The 25637-nt window shown below is 42.8% G+C and overlaps 1 protein-coding gene across 5 annotated transcripts in view; it reads right to left on the bottom strand.

Moving 5' to 3' along the window:
- The window catches only part of Rcan2 (regulator of calcineurin 2), a 238165-nt gene that overhangs the window by 9494 nt on the left and 203034 nt on the right, over positions 1-25637 (bottom strand). For all 5 annotated transcript variants that reach the window (NM_001357742.1, NM_207649.1, NM_001286653.1 and 2 more), the window contains 2 exons: positions 12083-12256; positions 8899-9070 (listed from right to left, as the gene is read on the bottom strand). In NM_001357742.1, the coding sequence (NP_001344671.1) occupies positions 8899-9070; positions 12083-12256 (346 nt within the window). The remainder of the gene's footprint in view (positions 1-8898; positions 9071-12082; positions 12257-25637) is intronic.

The following is a 25637-nucleotide window of genomic DNA, read 5'->3' as shown; positions in this document are numbered from 1 at the left end:
GTACTCCTCAGTTCCTTCCCCATCTACCACCACTTTTGGTCAGTCTCGGTGCTTTCCTCAATAAGACTCTGAAGCATTTCCACACATGTTTCTTCTAACAAAGACCCCATCTGGTGACATCTTTGAAACTTCCAGCCACCTGGAGAACTTCCTGTTTTCCTCACCACAGCAACTAGTCTTCTTAAAACAACAGATGGCAACACTGAGTTATCACATGCTAATAACGTGACTCAGAGGAAGTTGTATAACTGAGCATTTATCAAGGCAAGGAGGATAGCACCCGTGTTCCTAGGATACGGTGAAGAAAAATTCATGCCGACTATATAAAGCTCTCCCAAGAGGCATGATATTAATCACTTGGGAGAATGTCACTGTGGTCAGTACTACTCAAATAATCTGTTATATATGATGAACTAATCATGCAGTATTTAAATAAACAAGCAACAAAACAGTTGCTGCAAAGGGCTTTGACTCCATGGGTCATGAAGAAGCCTAAGAACTGACATACAGGCTGTGTCCCACAGGTTATTGCTTAGCTGGACACCATGGAACCTGATCACAAAGACAGACTCATTTTTTCCCCAAGTCACTGGTCTCCATTTTCTGAATTGTCATTGGTAAATTTCTCTTCTTTCTTCTCTCTCTTCCTACCCATTTCCACACCTCTATGTCTGAGATAGAAAACTGCAAGTTGCTATTTTAATGAGATCTTGGATTTTTTTTTCCTGAGGTCATCTGAACCATTCAATTCTAATATTTAAATGTACCATCTTTTGTATCTATAATTATCTCATTGGAGTGATATTTGCACATGTGTGTATGTATATATGAGTGAGTACATGTGTGAGTGTGTGTGAGTGTATGTGTGTGTATGACCATGCATGTGTGTGTATAACTGTGTATGTATGCGTGTGTGTAAGTATATGTATGAGTGTATGTGTGTGTATATGTGAGGGTGTGTATGTATGCACGTGTATGTGTGTATGTATGAGTGTGTATGTGTGTATGTATGAACATGTATGTGTGTATGTATGTGCATGTATGTGTGTGTATATGAGTATGTATATGTGTGTGTATGTATAAGTATGTATATGTGTGTATGTGTGTATGTATGACTATGTATGTGTGTATGTATTTATGTATGTGTGTGCATGTGTGTGGGTATGTGCGTACATGTGAGTGTATGTGTATGAATGTGTGTATATGTGAATGTGTGTGTATGTATGAGCATGTATGTGTGTACATATGAGTGTGAATGTGTGTGTATGTATGAGTGTGTATGTGTTTGTATGTGTGTGAGTGTGTGTGTATGTATGAGTGTGTATGAATGTGTATGTGAGTCTGTGAGTGTGTATGAGTATGTATATGTGCATACATATGAGTATGTGTGTGAATATGTGAGTGTGTATGTGTGAGTATGTGTGTATGTATGAGTATATGTGTATGTATGAGTGTGTGAATGTGTGATTATGTGTATGTGTGAGTGTGTGTGTGTGTATGTGTATATGAGCATGTGTGAGAGTGTGTGTATGTGTGGTTATGTGTATGTGTGTGTGTGTGTGTGTGTGCTGTTGTCACTTGCTGTACTATTGTTTTGAAAGTGGGTCTCTCACAGAACCAGAAGGTCAGCATCAGCTAAGCTACCCAGCCAGCAAGGTCTCAGGATCTGCCTGTCTCAACCTTCCCAGTACTGACCCAGTTCCAGGCATACCTCGCCTTGTCTGGCAGTTTATATAGGAGCAGGAGGTTTGGACTCCGATTTTCATGCTTGCAGAGCAAGGAACATTACCCACTGAAGTCATGTTGTAGACTGATGAGCGAACCCTCAATAAATATAGGGGTGACTTACAGAGGGCACTGATCTGCTAATAATCACCTGTGTAAAGTTTACATACACCCAGGGCAGCTGGGAATCACTGCAGTAGGATGGAAGGCAAAGAAACTATTAAACCCAAAGATTGTTCCTAGTTATAGAATGGCACATGCTCTCTAGCCCATCCTCGTACTCTTCCAGTATCTGGAACAGCTTAAGTTCCCAAAGTCCTTTAGGAGATGATGATAGTGATGGTGGAGGTGGTGGTGGTAAAGTAGGAGGAGAAAGAGCAGGAGGAGGTGAAGGAGGAGGAGGAGGTGAAGGAGGAGGGGGAGAAAGAAGAGGAGGAGGAGAAGATGGAGAATGGAAGAGAAGCCTCTTTAGCCCACACCAGATAATCCTTATGATCTTGCCTCTCCTTTCATTCTGAGAGCAGCTGAGGCTCTGCTTCGCTCAGTGCTGAGTCCCTTCAGGTTGTGACCAAAGCATCGTGTAAATTCTGTGTGTATTCCTACACTTGTGATGCAGGCCTCTTTTACTGTCTCTGTCTGTGGTAACCGACACACCCATGAATGTTCCCCCTACACTCCGCCCACTGTCCCATCTTTTCAATCAAGCTGACCACCGTTTAGCACAGCTGTCTGCTTTGCTTACTGTACGTCCTGGAAACTGGGTGTGCTCCTTCAACTCCGTGAGAACTGTTACAGAGCACTTACTAAATTCTAGGCACGGGGCTAGGTCTCCAAGTATGTCACATAGAAAGTGAATGCGTATTATACAGTACTGTGATGTGGGTTTCGTCATGGAAGGGGAAGGAACTTGCTTCAGATTATACAGCACATAAACGATGCAGTCTAGACTCAAACTCACACCTTGAGTTGCAGTCATTATCCCAAAGCAAGAAGAGAGCCCAACTTCACGGTAGATCTTTTCAGCTAGATAAGACCAGGTACGAAGGGCGAAGGGTATTGAACACTGACAATCACAGCTGTTTAGTTGCTGTCTGTTCACCAGATTTAAAACAAAAGCAAAAACAAAAATATTTATTTATTTATTTATTTATTTATTTATTTATTTATGTATTTATTTATTGTGGATCTGTGGATGTACATGCATGTACCACAGAGTGTGTAGAAGTCAGAGGACAACTTTCAGAAGTCAGTTCTCTCCTTCCATCAAGTAGGGCCTGGGGATTGAACTCAGGCCATCTGGCTAGGCAGCAAGGACTGTTGCTTGCTGAGCCACCTCACTGGCCCAATTCACAAGATAACCCAAGAGCAGAGTATAACAAAACATACTTTTAAGGATGATCCTTCATGCAGTATCCACACCATACACCCAAAGTATGAGTGCCAATTTATATTTGTAAAAGAATTCTCCTTACCTCTGACTCAGAGATTGAAATAGATATGTCTTCCTTGTGAGTTACATTAATTAGTGAGAGATATTTTCCACTTGAAGGGAGTCTGTGTGCTGAGCAGTGACTGCAGCCAAGCTTCTTTACGGAGACATGTTTTGATAGAGTAGGAATCGTGGGGGTTGGGGGGAGGGTATCTAAATATAGCAGACATGGGCAACTTGAAACTGAAGCACCATTTAAAACTCTCCTCTGCTGTTAACTAAAATTGATCTCGCTATGCAGAGCTAAAAATAGCAGGAGGGGAGAAGAGAATAGACAATGTTTTCATATCTCCCTGTGGGCATTCTCAGTGGCAGTGAGCATGACCTTCTGTGCCCTCCAGAGAGCAGAACAAAGGCTGGCAAATCACATTTGCTCAGATCAGCATCCCATTTAGCCGGTTGGCAGTCTATGTGCCATTTATGCCCGCTGCTGTGGATACACTTGTTTTTGCTGGGCTGGGATTTTGTTTTTTTTTTTTTTTTTCTTTCTTTCCTATTACATTACCAAAAGAATATAGCCTCATACCGCTTCTCAAATTCAGAATAGCAGATACCATAAAACAAATAGAAAAAAAGAATTCTAGCTCGTTACCAGGTCAGAAGCCTCAGCATCAGTGTTAAACAAAGCACAGAGAGCCTCCGTTTCTTAGCAACTGTAAACAGCCCGTGAACAGAGCCAAAGGGAGTGAATTCTGTGCACCATGCCCCAAATAGCGATTTTAGTAAAGCAGGGATGTAGCCCCTCCTTGAGAAGAAAGGCCTGGGGTATATCCAGTGGATGGTGGTTAATTCAGAAACTCACAACTGATCAACGTATAGAGAATAAATGCCTGTGGAGTGTTCACTCACAAGGGATTATTCACACCACCTCTTCCAAGATTGGGAGTCACTGCGGGAAAAGGGATGGAAAGAAGTGGGAAGGATGAGGTGGGGCCGGTGCCTTCTGGGCATGCTCTAAGACCTCTGTCCTCATGAACTCACAGGAGCTGTAGCTGCCCGAACAAGACCGTCAAAGATCAAGGCCGAAATCTTTTAGCATACAGAGAGAAGGGGATCATGAACACCCAACCCCAGTAGGGAGGCTATGAACGCGTGGTGGTTTCTGGGAAAGGGTGGATCTATCTTCTTTAAGGGTGTGGGCCCTGGTAGCTTGACTGTGTTGCAGAGGATAGTCTTATATCTATGAGAATAAGAATAGGACAAAATTGAATTCTGAGGATTTTTTTTTTAAAGGACACAAAAGTAGACCTGAAAAAGATTATGGGGAGGGATGGTGTAAATATGATAAAAAAAAAAAAAACCTTTGTGTGAAATTCTCAAACAAATAATAGTAGTATTGTTTTTAAAAACTGGAACTCAGGTAATTATTACCCCTTAAGACGGAATGAGTTATACTTTGTCATTAAAAGGGTTCTGCCAAAGGATTAAAGAAATGAACTTTATGAAATCATTTTTAATGGCAATGCTGGAAGTCCTTTGGTTATTGCTCACATTAATTAACTGCTGCCTGACTCAGTCTGGCTAAAGCCACAGAGAGCAACAATTTGCTGCTGAAGATACCATCTCTACGGAGGCTAACATCTGAGGCATCCATTTATTTATATTGTCAGTCATCCAATATTTATTGGGCATCTACTATGTGCCAGGTGCTAGCAGGAACGGAGAATACCAACATGGATAAAGCATACACATTGCTTTTAAAAAGCAGGGAAGAGCCAATGTTGAACAGCAGAAAATGCCCTCAAGGAAAATGAAGTATTTGTGTAAAGTGTCACATGGAAGACAAATGTGATTTTTTTTTTCCTGTAGCACTGTGTTGGGGTAATTCAGAGTATGTAGTCTTGAACCCTCCTTGTTGTACCTGAAATATCTCCTCTTCTGTAGCTTGAGGGCCCGGTATAAGTTCATATTTTAGATTCCCCCTTCCTTATTGCAAAAGTGTGGGTAAGCATTTGGCTCATGATGGCTGAGCACCAATGAATGGATTAATGCCAATCTCATATTCATGAGGTTTAGATTAGTTACATATATATGTTTCATATGTGTGTATATATATATATATGTGTGTGTGTGTGTGTGTGTGTGTATGTGTGTGTGTGTATATATATATATTATGTATATATGTAACACACACACATATATATATACACATATGAATGAATATAGGCCAGGAACTTGCTATTAGACTAAGCTGGCTCAAACTCACAGAGAGCCACATGCCTCTGCTTCCCTAACCCTGGGAATAAAGATGTATTCTCCATACCTGGCTGCCTCATGTCCTCTGGGTGACATATGTGTGAGCAGATAGATGCTCACATTATGTTCCTGGGCTTCCTAGACTTCAGAACTACTAGCCAAAATAAACCTCTCTCTTTTTATAAATCATTAAGTCTTGGGTGTTCTTTTAGCACCAGACAAGTGATGATGCTGGCTTCTAATATGACCTCTGTAATATTTTCAGCCCTATTATTGGACCCAAGTCATTTATCCACATGGGATAAGTTTATATCCTTCATAAACATCCCAGTTGTCCTTGCGGAGGAGGAAACCCTAGATGTTGGTGACCTTGGTGGTTTGCTATTGCATGTGAAATGGACTGGTCTATCTTTGTGCACCCTACACACCGGTTAGGCTTTCTGAAAGGCTGGTGTGGTGTTCAGAATCAACTCAGGGTTAGAACATAAGTTATCCAGTTTCCAAGCAGAACAGGCCTAACGTTGGCAATACTCAGAAGACCATCTGGCCAAGGGGTGGAGCTTCATTCCCTGCCTAAAATCAGAAGAGACAACTCTCCAGCTGCATTACCCTGAGAAAACCCATCTGTCTTACCACAGCTCAGTCCCTTAGTCCATCATGCAGATGACAATGGCTCCAGGGCACTTGCAAAATGGTACAAGGTACTTTTAATGTGAAATAGGGAGGTAAAGGCCATAGGTTAGCCTGCATTTGAACACTGTCAATTACCTGTGCTCAACATTCATAGGAACCATCCTTCTTCTCTCTCTGAGGTCATTTCCTCTCTGCCTCCTTTGTGGCAGGTTCTACAAGTATCCCTGCCAGGGCCCAATCCCTGCTCTTTCTATGTACAGCTTCCTTCTATCATTAGGTCATGCCCATCCCTGATGGTGACTTCTAGCCAGTGAGGGAGGCTGAGGCTGGTCCTCATCTCCTCTTTTCTACTCTCGGTTGGCACTGACTCCAAATGAAAGATTATATCCTTCATAAAACAAACCACCAACAACAAAAGGACTAGCTTTTACTGGATTACTAGCTCTCAGTAGGCAGACCACAGGTCAGCTGAGCTACAATTCCAGTACATTTTATATCAAGATGCCACTTTGGTAAAGAGCGAACACCAGGCTGGAATATGGCTCCCAGCTGAGGAAGGGTTTGCTGTTTAAACAGGAACACCTACAGTCCAGAGCCCATGTAGGCATGGTGGTACACACTTAAAAACCCAGTGCTGAGGAGGAAGAGACAGTTGGGTCCCCAAGAATCTCTGGCCAGTTAGCTTAGTTACTTATTGAGTTTAAGGCCATGTGAGATCCTGGTCCAACCAACCAACCAACCAACCAACAACCAATCAACCAACAGCAGAAAAGGTAGAAGATGCCTGAAGAGTGGTACTAGAGTTTGATCTCTAGCCTACATTCAGATATACATATATGCACATGTAAGTGCATGCACACATGTGTATGGGCACACACACACACACACACACACACACACACACACACACACACACACACGCGCGCGCGCGCGCGCGCGCTTACAGTGGAGGATGATGAGCAGTCTTGTAATTACCTAGCAGTGTTCTTAGTAATTGATGTTCTTACCCTGGGTTCCCAGTCTCCAGTCTTGTAAAATGTAACTCAGCCAGCTAGGCTCTTGGTGATTCTACAAGAAGTTCTATGTGCTGATATCTAGAACAACTATTCAACATGCCCACTAGTGTGTACCCATTCATAGCTGAGTCAAGCTGGCAGCCCACAGGGTCCTCTTGGCTTTAGAGGGTTCCTGCCTCTGTGATGGGTAATGGCCTTCCAAGGCTTGGCTTGAGAAAACCTGTCTTTGTACATGTCACCATGCTACTGCCCTCCACAGTCATGGCCCTTCTTGAATGGAGGACTCCAGAAAGTGTACAAGGCACTTATCAATGCCATCACCTCCCTCACCAGCCTATCCTGCACAACTACTGCTTCTCACAGTGGCTCTCTGGGGGTGAAACCATTACCACTTCTAGGGCCCCAGAAGCCTAGTGGCTCGGGGGTCCACCAGGAGAAGCTTTCTTCTAAGGCAGGCTCCACCCTGAACAGGCAGCCATTCCCCCAGAGAGAATAATAATTAATCAAATCAGACTCCATCTTTATCAAACACAGTAGGGTGACCATTTCTTCTTAGGAATTTCCTGGTTTTAACGCAGAAGCCCCTCCCCCCCCCCCCCCCCCCCCACACACACACACATGAATCTTTCCATGACTGGCAAGCCAGACCCATTGCTCACTCCATTTCCCATGGTTGACAACAGAGATTGCACGTGAGAATCAGGTTTCTAGGGTGGGTGACTCTGAATAAAACACCTCCCTGGCTGTGTAATGCATACTGGAAGGATTGTATTATAAGTTCATTATTCTTGGAATTTAGCATCTAGGGCACCGGTGGTTCTTAAACTCACCCGTAGGTTAGACTCAGTGGACATTTATGAACTTCACCTCTCTTAGGGTGGAGCCAGGCTATTGGGGTTGTTTTCTTAAGTCCTGAGTTACTCTGGAAGAACCACTAGCACAAAGAGCTGGCTTCTGGGCCAGTATTCATCCTTCCTTTCTACAGTGCTGATTTTTGCCCCTTCCATTCCAATCATTTCCTCTCTTTGTAGAAGACAAGGAAAAGTAATTTGAGGTACAAAGGAGCTTCATCAGCTGAAATCAGAGATGGTATCACTGCTTGGGAAAAAAATCTGTAATAACACTAGAGAAGCATGCAAAGATATCCAAATAGGATGCTAATGGTAGCTTTGATTATAATATAAAATTTTGGAAAAGAAAATCTAAGCATCCATTCACAGAAGAGCAGAAAAGTATGGCAGTAAATGCCCGTAACTGGAATGAACAATTAAGCTGCAGTATATCAACACTGGAACAATGTGACTGTATACTATATGTACACACACACACACACACACACACACACACACACACACACACACACACAAACACACACACACACACACATACACAATTTCATTGACTTCTTGAAGGACTTGGAAGTCTTCATTTTCATAAGAAGGATGCCACATATTTGAGGATACCAGGATGCATACTCATATCTGTGGCAGTAATAAAAATGTCAAGATAGCAAGGTAGCCTCTTGCCAGCTGCGAGAGCATCTTCCTCTGCATATCTCAGGATACAGAGAGAAATCCCAACACTGGGTAGCTGTTTCCACACTTAAGACCTGCATTGCAACCCAGAATTAGCAGAGGCTCCCAAGTTGCTTTGCAGAAGGTGCAAAGCTGAGCATTGCATTCTCATCCATCACCCCTCCTTCCCATTGTCCACAGAGAGCAAGGAATCCATTGAAATGCAGGTGTGACGGGGAAACCTATGCATTCAAGCTTGTTAATTTTACTTGGCAGTTCTGGGTTGCTGACGAGTGGTTAGTTTGAAGAAGAAACAAGCGCTTACCTGGTCCTAGTTTGGCCACAGCATAAAGAAGGTCATAGTTGAGGACTGGTGTGGCATCGCTGATAGGCTTCCAGCCAACAGGAGGAGATGAAGGGGGTGAGATGAGGAACTGTTTGGCAGGCTGTGGAGGTGCCAAATGCAGTTTGTCTCCATCTGTCTCTGGGGTCTGGACCTTTCAAACAAGATAATGAGACATGTGATTGTCCATGCTTGCAGCTGGGCAGGGCTTCACTGAGGGCCAGACTGCAGTAGCAATCACTCCTTACAGTACACGGTGTACTAACTCATTGTTTACATAATCCTAAAAAATAGCAGTTTCCATCTTTTAATGAGCACCAGGGTCACCAAGCCCTGTACTACATTGTGTGCCCTTATGAGTGTGTACATGTGGAAGCTAGTGGACAACGTCTAATGTCCTTCCTTAGGTAACAGTGCCCTTTAAAAAAAAACAACCCAAAAACCTTGATCTCACCAATAAGGTTAGGCTAGATGGTGAGCAAGCCAGAGTGCTGCCTAAGACCATCAGAAAACACACACAGTGGTATCATAATTCATAGTACTAGCAAAATTACAGTTATAAAGCAGCAACGAAAAGGATTTTGTGGCTGGGGATCACCACTTCATGAGTATTAAAGGGTCACAGCATTAGGAAGGTTGAGAACAACTACCCTAACCCTTCCCATGGCTCTAAGGATAACTATGCACACACACACCCCTTTTTTAAAAAGATTTATTTATTTATTATATGTGAGTACATGGTAGCTGTCTCCAGACACTCCAGAAAAGGGCATCAGATCTCATTATGGATGGTTGTGAGCCACCATATGGTTGCTGGGATTTGAACTCAGGGCCTTCGAAAGAGCATTCAGTGCTCTTAACTGCTAAGTCATCTCTCCAACCCCAACTATGCATCCCTTAAATAACGACTACTAATGTAGTTTCCTACTACCCCTGATGGTTGTCAAGCTGTGTCTACTTCTCTGAACTTATCTAACTCTTTTATGAGAATGGAACCACAGAACAGATGAGCTTTTGTGTCTAGCTTCCATTGCATTTTAAAGGCCCATTATTTGGTGATGGATTATCAACATCTCTCTCTCTCTCTCAGCTGAATAATATTCCTTTGTGTGAACATACTATTGTCTCTTTATCCCTTTATCTGTTGAAGATCTTTAGGTAGTTCTCACTGTTGGCCTATTGTGAACAGTGCTGCTATGAATTCTTGCTTAACTATTTGTTTGAGTTCATGATTTTTAGAACCTAGAAGAGAATTTATGAGTCACATGGTAACTCCATGTTATCTTTTAATGGAAATCTCTCTCTCTGTCTCTCTCTCGTATCTATATAGCTATGTATGTATCTATGTATGTGTCTATCATGTATGTATGTATCATATATCTATGTACCCATATATCATATATATATACACACACATATTAAACACACACACACACACACATATTAAACACACACACACACACACACACACACACACACACACACACACACACACACACACAGTCTTTTTGAGACAGGACCTTACTGGATAGCTCAGGCTGGCCTTGAATGCAAGGTCTCCTGCCTCAGGCCAACTGGTCCTGATGCAGGTTTTAATAAATGATGATCTGTGTTCTAGCTACATGAATTTGTAAGAGATGTAGGATTTTAGCAGGAGTCTACAGCTGACACAACTAGTTCTGATGCAGGTTTTAATAAATGATGATCTAAGATTGTTCTAGCTACATGAATTTATAAGAGATGTAGGATTTTAGCAGGAGTCAGCAGCTGAAGCCATCCTTGAGAGGTGACTGTTGCCTAGTGATGGATAAGGCCTTGATGGAGAGTGAATACCGACAACTAGTGCTGTGGGCTTCATGAACATCCCTAAGAACTACCCATCCCTGTTCAGGATAATGAGTATTTGGCTTTGCAAAACATACAATTAATTTTCATGGATTTATAACTTTTTATCATGAATGTATTTAGTATACCATTAAACATATCATTTAAATTTTAATCACAACCCTGTCGGGAAGGTTAGGAGTCGGCTGTGGTGAGATCAGTTCTGTTGCAGTTCCTAGCTGGAAATTATTGTCCCTTTACCAGAAATCTAGGCACAGCTGCACACAGCTTTCCATGTCACCATCACAGCAGCTACATGGGTTGATAATGTCTTCATTGCCATCTTATAGATGAGGACTCTGAGTCCCAGTGAGGTTCTGAGACTTGTCCTAGTTAGAACTTAGCTTGGCAGGTCTTAGAGCCTCTGTCCTAGGACACAGATACTGCTCAATCTGGAACTCACTGTCAGTGTCTGTTTCTTTCCTTATTTTAAGAACATTAGCTCAGAGGATTTCATACATGTATAAATAGCTCGGAGGATTTCATACATGTATAAATATATTTTGATCAGATTTGCTTCCATTCCTTTCCCTTCCTCGTGTTCTTTATGTTTTCATATCCGCTGAGTCCAGTTAGTGCTGTCCAGATGAGCATGGGTGTGGGACCATCCCCTGGACCATACTCAACCTACCAGAGACCAAACCACCAAGGAAACATCCCCCCCCAAGCATCCATCAACTGTTGAAAGTCCCTCAGTTGGAGGTCTGGGCTCAGGGTCCCCCTTTTCTCTCCATGCTAGAATGTTGACTGGTTTATCTTGGGCAGGTCTTAGACAACCACTAAATTAATTTCTTAGTGAAGTAACTGTAACAGCAAACCTATTTGTGGGTGTGTAGGAGGCTAGAAGAAGGCATTGGTTCCCCTGTAACAGGGGTTACAAACAATTATGAGACACCATATGAGTGCTAGGACTCGAACTCATGTCCTCTAGAAGAGCAGCCAGCTTTCTTAACTGCATAACCATCTCCCGAGGTCCTCATTTACATTTTAATTTAATTTATTTATTTTCCAATTAACAATGACTTTTTATACTTCTAAATTTAATTTATGTGCATGAATGTATTGCCCACACTTATGTGTATGTACTGTGTGTGTATGTGTGTGTGTGTGTGTGTGTGTGTGTGTGTGTGTGTGTCTGTGTGTGTGTGGTACCCTAAAGGGTCAGAGGAGGGCACCAGATGTTTGTGAACCACCATGTGCATGCTGGAAATTGAATCTGATTCTACTCCAATAGCAACACGTCCTCTAAATGTTGTGCCAAACCAGCAGGTTAAAGACTCACCTGGGCGAAGTAGAGTTTTAGCTTCTTCCCTCTGAACTGAGTCTCATGAAGCTCTATCCGGGCACGGGCTGCAGATTTGGGATGGCTGAAATTTATTCGAACCCGTCGGAAACTCTTAAACAGCTGGAACGTCACACATTCATCATAGGTCCGGAACAGTCCCTCGAATTTTTCCTGATAAAAACAGAGAAGGAAATCCATTGGTCATGGGTCTTATATGGTGTCTTGTGACAAGAGCAGGTAACCTTGGTAGGTTGTTGAGAGCAGAAAGTTAAAACAGAAGGCACAGTGGCTAGAAACATAAGCTTCCTTCGCCTGGGTAGCCATGAGCAAGAGGAGAGTTCTTCATATGACCTACAGCCAACTTTGTTTTGGCATTAAAAAAAACCAATATTTATTGCATCAAACCACTAAGATTAAGGTTTATTTTCTCCCTGCAGTATAGCCAAGACTCTATGATACAAAACAATAATTTAAAGTGTTTAATTCAATGCACAAATTTAATTCTACTGGAAAACAACTATTACATGTTCACTCGGTACAAGGTATAGTCTCGATTTAGGTTTTAGGATGCTACACAGATGGGTGTTATTTTTCCCTGACATGTGATTGTTTAAAAATTTAACCTGAGAGTCCAACAGTGATGCAAATAAGAGAACACCCAGAGGGGTCAAAAAAGGAAATAAAAGGAAATTCAGAGAACTCTGTGTGTGTGTGTGATTAATACTATCTATAGAGTTCTTCTTAGTCTTAAAGAACTTAAAAGTAGAAAACCGGTATATATTAAGCACTGTACATTTTTACTGCTGAAATGGGTCTTAACAGAATAATTTCTACAATTAAAATTTTAAAAATCCTAATTTTTAAATTCCAACAGTCAATAGTATTTTGTCGAAATGCATGAACAATGGATTCTACAAGATTCATAAAATTGTGTGTGTGTGTGTGTGTGTGTGTGTGTGTGTGTGTGTGTGTGTGTGGTATAAATATTCCTGTGCCTTGTGCACAAGTTGGGGCCAGCAGTTGTTGCCCAGTGTTGTTCTCAATCTCCTTCCACCTTGGTTTTGAGCTACAGTCTCCCAGTGAACCAGAGGTCATCATTCCAGTGAGGCTGCCTGGGCTATAAACTCTAGAATCCGCTTGTTCCTGCCCACCCCAAGCCCTGGAATTACAGCTGCATGCTACTGTCATCCCTGCTTTTAATTGGAACCTTACTTATTGAACCATCTTTCCAGCCTGCAGCAGGTTCATAGAATTTTAACCTCAAGCTGGCCTAGTGGATGCTGAATTTAACCTTTCTCTCCTCACTCACATCATTTTACAAATCTATAATCCCGACTCATTCGGTAAGTTAAGTCCAGTCAAAGTCCCTGGGGCCCTGGCTTCAGAGATGTTTTTGAACTATGTGAATAATCAGACTACTAGACTGATGGGAAGAAATGTTGTTAGTATAAGTAAAAGATGGATGGCTATAAAATGACCCCAGGGCTGTGACCACAGGAAAAAGGATGCCGTGGGGTTTGGAACTCTTGAATCCTGACGTCTTTTAGAACAGATCCCTGACATCAGGGAAGAGCTTCCTGTTTCTCTGGCATCCGGAAGATTTTATCCTAGCCTTTTATGTACATGCCCCTGGTCCTTCCAAACTCAGCAACACCCCAGGCTGAACCCACCACAGCTCTTCTCATGCTTAACTCCCATGTCTGACCACTCTCTTGTATGCCAATATGTCATCCCATCCCAACAGTGCAGAGTGCCTAGTCAAAGCTCTGGGCTTGCTTTGCTTCTTTATGCTTGCAGGCATTCGATAGATTCTTTCTCCCTCTTTTCTGTCTTTGTTCTTTTCTCTTTGCGTGATAGTAGCAAACCAAGCACCCTCCCTTACCATAGGTGGAATGATGGGTTTCCCCATCATCTCTCAAGTTTTAGGATAAGCAAGCCCCAAAGCCTGTGCCTCCAGCTACCACTCCAAGGTGTTCCTTAAGAAATTCTTTCTCCCAGTCCTGTGCCTTTCCAGTCAGAAGTTCTGATAATTAGCATCCTTTCCTCTTATGCAGTAGGAGTGCTCAGAGCTGGCCAAAACTTAGCCAGTGGTTTGATTAGTTATGAGCTGTCCTCAGGAATGGGATGGGAGAGGATACTAAGAACTCAGTTTTTTATTTAGCATGTGTTTTAGGGCCAAATTCTTGAGTCCCCTCTCTGGCTCACTTACTTTACCAGTTGAGATGTTCTACCCCCACACCTACTCACCAAAACTTAAGAACAAGCAACTGACTAATAGAGGGTAGGTTTTGTCCCTCATTGAATATCCTTTTTTTATATTACTATTATTTTTTTAATACAATGCTTATCAGTTTGAGCTGCCAACCTTAAGTGCTCATGTTAGAGGAAATGAGTCAAAAGAGCTGGGCCAAGTGCTCTGGGCAAATAGCCCTATGTATATTCTCCACGTTGAAATGCCCTAGCCAATCAGCAGCACTTGCTGTCTACTGATCTTCAATAGATGGTTCTACACCATAATTCTCTGGCCTCAGTGTCTAGTGTAAGTATCCTATGTCATTTCTGTTGCTGTGATAAAATATCCCGATAAAAAGCTAAGGAAACTCCAAATTACAGTCCACCATTGTGGGGAAGGTCAAAGCGGGAACCCAAGAAGTGGGAACACACACATCTACTCTCATCTACTTTTGAGCAGAGAGAAACAAATGTATCCTTGCTTCTCCATTGCTTTTGAGTTAGTGTTTGCTCTTACATAGTACAGGGCCCAGCTTAGAAAATGGGGCCACAAAAGGAGCTCCCAATACCCATACTTAGAGATTCAGTTCAGTGCTTAGGGGCCAGGGTTTGCATTGGGCCATATAGGGCTTTATACCTTGGGTGTTGGCAAGAAACATCTGCTGTGTGCTTTGTCCCTCATTGAATATCCTTTTTTTATATTACTATTATTTTTTTAATACAATGCTTATCAGTTTGAGCTGCCAACCTTAAGTGCTCATGTTAGAGGAAATGAGTCAAAAGAGCTGGGCCAAGTTGTTCTAGATGTTCTCAGGGCCTCCATCCACCACAGCAAATCTATCACTGTGTTGATGCCCAGTGGCAGCCAAGCACACAGTTAAATGTTGTGGTTCTCCATCTCATGGTTTTCTTCACTGTGGAAGCCCCCAGACTTGGCTATAAAATCTCCCTGTAGCCTCTATGCTGTTCCATCATGGCGGTCAGCAGGTTTTGGTCTTAGGATGCTGAACTCCCAGAAATTGCTAGAGAGCCAAAAGAGTGAGCCTTTTTTAGTGTTAGATTTTCACTCTTAATAGTGATCATACCAGACATAAGACAGAAGTTGGAAAAGTCTTTACTTATATCTGTATTGCAAAGCAACAGTAATAGGTCTTTTGTATATCATAACCTGATGAGAGGAAATTTCTGTTCTCTGAAAAAATGGCAATATATGGTCAGAAGACTGTCATTGCTTTGCAGGTTTGCAAATCATCTCACTTTTAATTTTCCACCTACTTCCAGTGTACTATGCCTTCTGTGACTCAACAGTGTGTAGAAGTACTCGGTGGGGAAAGCATACATTGTGTGAATAGCCTCTCAAGAATTTGTCTGTTTTCCCTTGATACTACAATGCTTGACAGATAGTCACTTCAAAAGATTGTGGCAGCTCAGACTCTGAAGCCACAACCAAACAACACTTTAACTATGCTAAGGCTCATGGATCCAATCTTGTACTTTAAGCAGAGTTTTTAACCCCTGCAAGACTTTACAATATAGTGGCTACTGTCATGTAAAATAACTTCCCTAAGTCATATGGCCTTACAAAATGATGAATGAATTATACAAGTTAAAACTGACAACCAAGAAAATATCCGGTGGATACAATTTTTCCAAAATGAATTTTGGCATTAAAGCTTGTGGTTTATTATTGGCAGCACACACAAGAGCTATTTAAAAAAAAATCATGTGGAAAGTTGAGGGAGGGGTGGGTAGGTGCCAGAAGAGGGCATTGCATCCCTTGGAGCTGGTGTGCCACCTGAAACGGGCAGTAGGAACCAATGGAACCCTCTGTCTGAGCTATACGAGCTCTGACCTGTGTCTTCAGCCCCTGGAGGGTTCTCCTTTTTGTAAGTTAGCATGCAGCATAATGGGCTTCACTGCAGTAGTCACACACATCCCATAGTCTGTGTTCTTTTTCATCCTTCCCACAGTGCTTGGCTCAGCCCCTCCTCCTTTCTTGACAGTGCCTTCCTCTCCACCAAATGGTCCCCTCCTCTGCTCATTTGATCACATGCCCTTCACTACTTAGAGAATGTAGGATTTTAAGTTTCTGACTCTTTGATGGATTTGGCTTTCGTTAGTGCAGCCTGGGGACTTAGTGTGACGCATTCGGACACAATTTTTCGCTTTCTAATTTTTTAATAGTCTAAGAATTTTATACATCTGTAATATTTTGATCAAATGCATCCCCAGTTACCTCCTCTCCAATTTGTCCCACATCCATCCCTATTTGTCCCTCCCAACTTCATGTGCCCGTTTTAAAAGACATATTTATACTATATGTTTATGAGCGTTTATATTCATGAGCATGATGCATGAGTTATGTGCCTGTTGTCTTCAGAGGCCTGAATAGAGTGTCAGATCCCCAAAACTGGAGTTAGAAGTGCTTGTCAGGCACCATATGGGTGCTAGGAACTAAACTCGGTTCCTTTTCAAGAGTAGCCAGTGCTCTAAACCACTGAGCCATCTCTCTAGCCCCAGATAAAGAACTTACTGAGTGCACTTAGAGCTTCCTGTAGGTTCATGGGTTTGGGGCCATCTACTAGAGTGTGGGTAGCCTCTCAGACTTTCCCTCCCCCATCAGTCAGCAACTGCCAATAGCTCCTCAGCTAGGGGTGGGGCTTCATGGCCCCTCTCCTCCAAACTTTGACAGGCAGCAAGTCTTATTTAAGTTTCTTACTACATACCTGCAATCAGTACTTATCCAGTTTGTGCTTCATATTTAAAGGGTATTCAAACATACCTATGAACACATGATAGGGTAACACAAGTCAAGTCAGAAAGTGAGTAAGAAAAAGGCAGTGGGGACAAGAGGAGAAGCACAATTGGAGTCTACTGGATACGTTCAGTGAAGCTGAACAATGTCTCATACCTATGACCTCTGTCACAGCTGGGCCAACACAACACCAGCCATCTTTGTAAATACACGCTGGGCAAAGCAACGCTCACCCACTCTATAGTTCATGGACTCTACAAAGCAAAGATGGCTCTGATCTTAAAACTAGACCATTAGATCTCTCCAAGTCTGCATAAAGGGTCTATTATGAGGAATGAGCAACGTTCTTGTTAGTGTGGCAGAATGATGGATGGTGTGTTTCTGATCAAAATTTCAGCAACTACTAATTCCTAAATCAACAAACCAAGAAAGGGCTATAGACATTCATTCTGCCTGGTGGGTGGCACAGAATCTGAGAAGATTTTAGAAAACACTATGAAAACCTCAAATAGTTACACTGGCTTTACTTTACAGACAGACAGTGGACCAAACATAACGTCTGATGGTTCTCTCGCTAACTCCTTAAAAACATTTGAGAAAGAGAGAGTTGAAGTTATCACTGCTAGAGTTTAGGTTTTGGTCTAAACAAAGGAAGCCCACTGCAAACCAGATAACTGTACAATTAGGTAGCTAGCAAACTCAAGCGAGATATACTGCATAAAACCTGCCAGTAACACATAAAGGAGCTTGGAGATCCCAAGACAAAATGAAGAAGCCGATTTTTCTCGTCACCCTAAAGAGCCAGTGCTGTACTTGTGAGACGGCTGTGTGGGGAGTTCAGGGGAGGGAGGCTTTATTTTCTGTGAAACCACACCACATTCCTTAGATAGTTTCCAGTGTTTTAGACTTAGTGTCCCTGTAGGTTTAAATGATTTTAATAAGAAACTGGGCATCTCAAAAATCATAAGACTTTCATCTGTCAGATGAAACCTAGAAACTGTCAAAGAAGGAAAACAATTTATCACCTTTCCATGGCTATCATGGACTGTCACAGGCAAATCCCATCATCAGAGTGATACTGGCTTTGATGGGCCTATCAGGGGGCCCTGCTGTCAAGACTTTTGGGAATGGGATACCTAATCTGCATATCTGCATGGGGGTGGTTCTTGTGTCTGGATTTAACCCATCATAATCTCTTTGTTCAGCCCCTTATTACTAATGCACGCATTGTCTCATCTCTGGCCCAGATGTTACCGAAATACAGGATCATTACGGACAGAGGGGTTGCCATGTCCTGCACAGCTAGCTCCTGGAAACTTAACTGACATGGGGATAAAGAAATATGTGAGAGACGCAAGAAATGACAGCTACATAAACAGAAAAGCTGGGATTGGGCATGCTCTGCTGGCTCTGATGGAGGGGTCTTACTACACAACCCAGAAACACAAAATGGTTATTATGTACAGCCTGAGGAGGAGGTATTAGCTAACATCAGCGGAAGGTCTTTGTAGGGGAACAGTTTCAGGCTCCCAAGGAGGACGCTGTGGTCCACAGCTTACTTTCAGTACACTAGTCTTAGCTAAAGGTCAGACATCACCAGCACTTGTACATGGACCAGGAGAAGGCTTTGCTACTTCTCTGAGCCTCACCTGGGGACGTGAGGCTTCTCTGCCATTTCTACAGAGCTGAGAAACCAGAGTCTGTGCTCATGTCAACAACACACATCACTTCATCCAGTCTCTACGGGGAAGTCAGAAGTTTTCTTCATTGATAAAAGAAATGGGCACACTCCACGTCCCAGGTCTGCTTTGAGAAAAGGAAGTCTTTGGAAAGGGTTTCTAAGTCCCTTTCACAAGGTCCCAGGAGAAACGTGATAAATAAAAATCCTAGTTCCAAACTGGGAAAGAAGCCTTGCTTTTTCACACCACTTTCTTTCCCCATGAATGTCTCTCAGCACAGAACTTTACCCAGGCTGTGTGCCATTCTGGTCTGCTCTTCTGGAGGATGCAGCTCCCTCCGGGTTGTTTTGTTCAGAGAGTCTTCATTCCCACTGAGCTGTCCCATGTTCAAAACCAGGAAAACAAACAGAAAAAATGGAAACAAAAACAAAACAAAAGATGCAAACAGATTTCCACAAATCCCAAACCAGAATAATGTACACGAGTCACCATGGTCTTTTGAACAGAGATGAGATCAAACATTTACAACTTAGGGAGTCCCTTGTTAATCAAAATAATAAAAGTTGGTATGAAAGTAATGATCTTTTTAAAGAATTAGAATAAAACATTATAACTTTTGCAACTCTTAGGAAAATATGCAAAAAAAAATGTGACCCCAGTGGCCAGTGTAATAGTGTAAGAAAAAAAGCTTTATTCCTTTCTAGAAGTATGACATGGAGAGTGGCATCGTGCACAGAGGCCTAGCTAGAGTCTAGGTTTTCAGCCCAGCTAAGCCAAGTGTAGTGTTTGTGACTGGAAAGTATAGGGAAACCCACCTGCTACTCTCTACCCTCAGCTGCTTCACTTCCGATCATTAAACTGTGTGTCTTCCCCAGAAATTCTCCAATTCTCGGGACATCACTGGGCTCTGTACAATTTACAGTATCATCTACCTGGAGGCAATGTCAGGTCACTGGTGAGGGTTCTATAAGACTGTGCCCAGTTTAAATGCCAATCGCAAGATAAAGGTTATATGCTTCTGAGCTAATAGTCACCAACAGTTGATTTCCACAAAGTTTCCTCCACCATAGTTACACTTACCCATTCATTTCAAAGGAGCCAACTTAGCAACAGTCACATGGTGGAGAACACACAGCAAGTGTGTGGGGAGCCATGCGCAGCTTCCACACTCCTAGTCACACCACCCTCCCAGCACCTCACAGGAAGCTTCCTGAACTCTGACCATTTGGTTTTACACGGAGGTCTCCTTACACAGACATAGTTCACTACTTCATTGGCCATTGGCAATGAACTCTACTTGACCTGTCTCTTCCTCTGGGAATTTACCCACCTTCTAATCACAGGTTGCCTTGACAACAGGAAACTCACCTTTCTCATGAGTACACCAAAGGATGTATGGATTCTCCCTGCTTTAAGGACTCTAGGGCTTTGTGAACAGGGGATGAAGATATATATATATATTTTTTTTCTTCTCATGGTCATAGTATCAGGCTTTTAGCTGATCTTGATCATTTCCCTAGAAAGTTTTATCAGCAGGATGAGAGCAAAGAAATTTGAATCTCCCACTAAGAAGTCAGTTCAGCCAGTTTAGTTAACTGATGTGCATATTAGTAATAGGATTTCAGCCAATGGCATACAGTCTATACAGCTTAGCATATCCCCTCCTTGCTTGAGTCTGTTTGCTTAGAACCTAGTTCATAGCTATCGAATAAGGAGTATCAAGAGTCAGATAACTGAATGAATACAGAGATCTGCAGATGATATTGTGTGCCTAGGGGCCCTCGTTGGTTCAGACTCCACCCAGTGACAGGCTACTCTCTGGGTAAGATTCCCTCATCCCATTAAATCAAATTATAATGGTTTGTCACACCGGTCTGATCCAGCCAGACCAAGTCACCATCTATTTGTAAATATCTTTGAGCTTTGAGATTACCCCGTGTGCACTCGTTAGTTTTTGTTAACTTCATGTAAGCTACAGTCCTTTGGGAAGAAGGAACCTTAATTAGAACTGGACTGCAGGTAAGTCTGTGGAGCATTTTCTTGATTAATGATCAGGACCCAGGCCATTGTGGGCAGTGCTACCCTTGTGTAGGTGGTCCTGGAAGGTATGAGGAAAGTAGCTGAGGATAAGCGTTGGGAGCAAGTCAGTAAGCAGCATCTATCCATAGTCCCTGTTTCAGTTCCTGCCTTTGTGCCTTGAGTGCCAGCCCTGACTTTCCATGATGGACTATACCCCAGAATGTATAATCCAAACGAACCCCTTCCTCCCCAAGTTGCTACTGGTCATGTTTCTTATAGCAATAGAAGGCTAGCCAGAACTCTTTCCTCATCAAAGGCATGCCTGAGAGCACAGGGGTAACAGGGATGTAGTCCCCTACAGGATGAGGAGACAGGCAGGCCTCTGAAAACAGATGTGAACTTCTGTGAATCAGAACCCTGGACCTGTGCTCATGGTCATCTACTGCAAACAAAGGAAATATCTGTCTGCCCTCTTATAGTCAGCACATACTGGGTCATAGTATTGATGGTCACCTCACTCGGGACATTTCTCAAGAGCCAATGACAGCTTTGTCCTTTCCTGAGACATCTATTCTTTTTCTTCTCTAATCTTTATTGCACAAAATCATCTGTGGTGAGCATCAACCTGGTCAGATGTAGGCTCTAACTGTGCTCATGTAATTAAAGATGGGATTGGATTTTATACTCAAGTGTTGTATAGGCACCATGAGACACTATACAAATGTGTTAGAAACACAGTGCTTGGCACTGTATAATCTACTGGTCCCTTTCTACCCTGACACACTTATATCTCCATTCTCTTATTCATAATTGGGAACAGTGGTAGCATCCATCTCTCACAGGTGTCCTGAGTATGGTGTAAATCAAGATAATTAAGGTATTTGAAGTGTGATTACAGTGTAAGTATGTGAGCTGTTATTATTAATCTTATATTAAAGGTAGACAATATTTTATTTCTATGTATATGTTTGTCCCATTAGTTTTAGCTGTGTAAATATTGCTATGTCTATATTCCCTTCAATTTTCGTCCATGTCTCTGTCTTTATCTACAAGTGCCTCTGTCCATAAACATTTAAGACCAAAAAGAGAAAATAAAAACATTTAAGACTATAAAGAGAAATGTTTATATGCATCATATAAAATTAGCTATAAATGCCCTACCCTGATTTTATTTGTGGTTATGTGCTTAAAATGTAGAGCCCACATGTCTTAGTTAGGGTTTCTGTTGCTGCAACAAAATACCATGACTCAAAAGCAAGTTGGGGAAGAAAAAGGTGTATTTGGCTTACACTTCCACATTGCTGTTTATTATTGAAGGAAGTCAGAACAGGAACATCAGGGCAGAAACCTGGAGGCTGGGGCTGATGCAGTGGCCATGGAAAGGTACTTGTTGGCTTCACATAGCTTCCTCAGCCTACTCTGTTATAGAACCCAGGACCACCAGCCCAGAGAGGTCATCCTCTATCATTGAACACTAATTGAAAAAATGGCTTACAGCTGGATCTCATGGAGGCATCTCCTCCTCTACTGAGGCTCCTTCCTTTCTGATGACTCTAGCTTGTGTCAAGTTGGCATACAAAGCCAGCCAGCACACTCAGTTAACCACAGGCATTTGTTTCTTGTCTGAATAGCTTCACAAGTGTCAGTAAAATGCTTGCTGAGTGAAAGTCTGATTTCAATCCCAAACCATGATATAAAACCCAAATCATGGGGATGTGTATTTGTTACACCAGAGTTGAGATGGCAGAGACAGGAGGATTCCTCGGGGCTCACTGGCCAGCCAGCCTAGATTTCCTGGCAAGTTCAAGGCCAGTGTAAACCCCGTCTCAGACAATATGGTGGATGATGTCTCAGGAATGATACCCATGGTGATATCCCATATTCCACTGTGCCCTGGGTAGATGCTGTGAGATAGCCCACAAGTACCTTAAATTTAATGGACCTAAACAAGTTAGAAATTGCTCTACAATGTTTCTACAAACATGCCTCCCATCTTCCCAGATGCTCAAACCAGAAGCTAAATGTCCTGTGCTCTCCTCTCCCTCACTGACAGTAAGCACTCAACAGCCCCTGAATCCTCTGAGCTCACTGTTCTTCAGCCAGCGTCCCTTGTACTGGCTAGTTTTGTGTCAACTTGACACAGCTGGGGTTATCACAGAGAAAGGAGCTTCAGTTGAGGAAATGCCTCCATGAGATCCAACTCTAAGGCATTTTCTCAATTAGTGATCAAGGGGGAAAGGCCCCTTGTGTGTGGGACCATCTCTGGGCTGGTAGTCTTGGGTTCTATAAGAGAGCAGGCTGAGCAAGCTAGGGGAGGCAAGCCAGGGGAGGCAAGCCAGTAAGGAACATCCCTCCATGGCCTCTGCATCAGCTCCTGCTTCCTGACCTGCTTGAGTTCCAGTCCTGACTTCCTTGGTGATGAACAGCAGTATGGAAGTGTAAGCTGAATAAACCCTTTCCTCCCCAACTGCTTCTCGGTCATGATGTTTGTGCAGGAATAGAAACCCTGACTAAGACACCCCTCATACTGTGTTCATGTTACCACTGATTTCTGAGCTCCCTGAAGCTGACCCTGTGACTGTTCTGGGCATGCTCACTATGGGGAGTTTTAAAAAAGCAACCTGGAAAGATCACTGCTAGAGAGGACCTTCAGACAGAAAGTCCCAAGTTATAAAAATCCGTTATTTTTTTTTTTTTTTTTTTTTTGCCATGAAGTGCAGCTGAGCATCCAAGGACATTTAGAAGATGGTTGCCAGTTACCCACCAACCTCATACCCTGCTGCTGCCCCATCCTGTTTCCTAGATTCTAGATCCCAAAGGAAGGTTGTTCTCTATCCAGGCTCTCTTTTGCCCCTGTCCACTCTTCTCCTGGACATGCCATTTTGTTTTAGGTAACTTTGAAGTGTTTCTCTAAACCCAGCTTAGCTCTTACACCCGAGTGGCCCTTCTCCAACACCACTCAGGTTTGGACTCCCTTCCACTGTGTTCTCACTGGAGGTTAGTTAGTCACTAACTAACAAAGGTTTCCTCATTACTTTGGACTTCAAGAGCAGGAAGGGTGTCATTGTCTTTTTATGTCTTGTTCATTTCATAGGGACTATTGACCATATGTCGTATAGGATGTTTGGACTCCAAAGAGAGATCACTTGGTAGAGCAATGAGTGAATTAATGTTGGAAGAATAGCTTTTTCTGACCCACACACCACCAAAAGGAGTGTTGGTTAATGCTCTGCATGCACTAGCCAAATGGATTAAGATTCCCTGTATAAAGATGCTATGGGGAAGGTGTGATTGAATCTGACACATTCTTAATCTCACCCCGTTCCTCTGTCTAGGTTTAATTTCTACTTCCTTAGAGCTTTTCAAAAACTCAGAATCACTTGTCAGGAGACTGCATCATGCTGGATGTGTGTCTGTCAGGGGCAATGTTAAGAGAGAGTGCAGAGAGTAGATGGTATATAGAATATGTGTTTAATTTAATGCATGCAAACCAGATTGTGACTCTAAGCAGGAGGGCAACATGATCAAAGGGCTTATATATTCATATTAACTTGATTATCTTTTTAAAAATGGTGTTCTCCAACTGATTTCTCTATGAAACTGAAATGGCATTTATATTATCTTAAGAGGTAGGTAGCCCAGAAGCTCACAATACCTAAGATACAATTCACAAACCACATGAAACTCAAGAAGAAGGAAGAGCAAAGTGTGGATACTTTGATCCTTCCTAGAAGGGGGAACAAAATACCCATGGAAGAAGTCACAGAGACAAAGTGTGGAGCAGAGACTAAAGGAATGACCAGTCAGAGACTGCCCCACCTGGGGATCCATCCCATATACAGTCACCAAAACCAGACACTACTGTGGATGCCAAAAAGAGCTTGCTGACAGGAGCCTGATATAGCTGTCCCCTGAGAGGCTTTGCCAGTGCCTGACAAACACATAAGTGGATGCTCACAGCCATCCATTGGACGGAGCACAGGGTCTTCAATGAAGGAACTAGAGAAAAGACCACAGGAGTTGAAGGGGTTTACAGCTCCACAGGAGGAACAACAATATGAACTAACCAGTACCCCCAGAGCTTCCTGGGGCTAAACCACCAACCAAAGAGTACACATGGTGGGACTCATGACTCCAGCTAAATATGCAGCAGAGGATGTCCTAGTTGATCATTAATGGGATGAGAGGCCCTTGGTCATGTGAAGGCTCTATGCTAGGGCTAGGAAGTGGGAGTGGGTGGATTGGTGAGCAGGGGGAGAGGGGAGGAGACAAGGGAAGGGGATTTTCGGAGGGAAACCAGGAAAAGGGATAACATTTAAAATGCAAATAAAGAAAACGTCTAATAAAATAAAAAAGAAAGAAAGAAAATGGACTCAATCATTAAAACTAAAAATAAAGTACGTACTTTATGATTCCTTTTGTTTTTCTGTTGGTCTCTTTCCCCCTCTTCATTTCTGGGGGGTTCTAAGCCTCACACCCCCAGTTTCTTGTTAGACAATCACACTATTATGAAGCAGGGAGAAAACTGAAGATCATGGAAATGATTGGGAGCTGAGCACTGGCTACCAGCTGCCGCCTGCATGCGTCTTACATTTATTTTCATGGCAAGAAGCTCCTGGGAATAGACTTCATTTGCTTTCCAAACTGCAGGTCAAGGGCCTGCTGATGCTTTCCAGCTCACAGGCTCATTCTTGGAAATACATCTCCCAGGAACACCACATGATGACACACTTAGAAGGGAGGGAAAGAGGGACTGGACAGATGGCTCAGTTCTTAAGGAGCTCCTATAGAGGACTTGTGCTTGGGTTCCCAGCACCTACAATGGGCTACTCACAACCAACTGTAACTCCAGCTCTAGGAGATCTGA

This window comes from Mus musculus, chromosome 17, assembly GCF_000001635.26.
Source record: "Mus musculus strain C57BL/6J chromosome 17, GRCm38.p6 C57BL/6J".
Taxonomy (NCBI): domain Eukaryota; kingdom Metazoa; phylum Chordata; class Mammalia; order Rodentia; family Muridae; genus Mus; species Mus musculus.
Note: the sequence above shows the minus strand (reverse complement) of the source record. Positions and strands in the feature narration are given on the sequence as shown.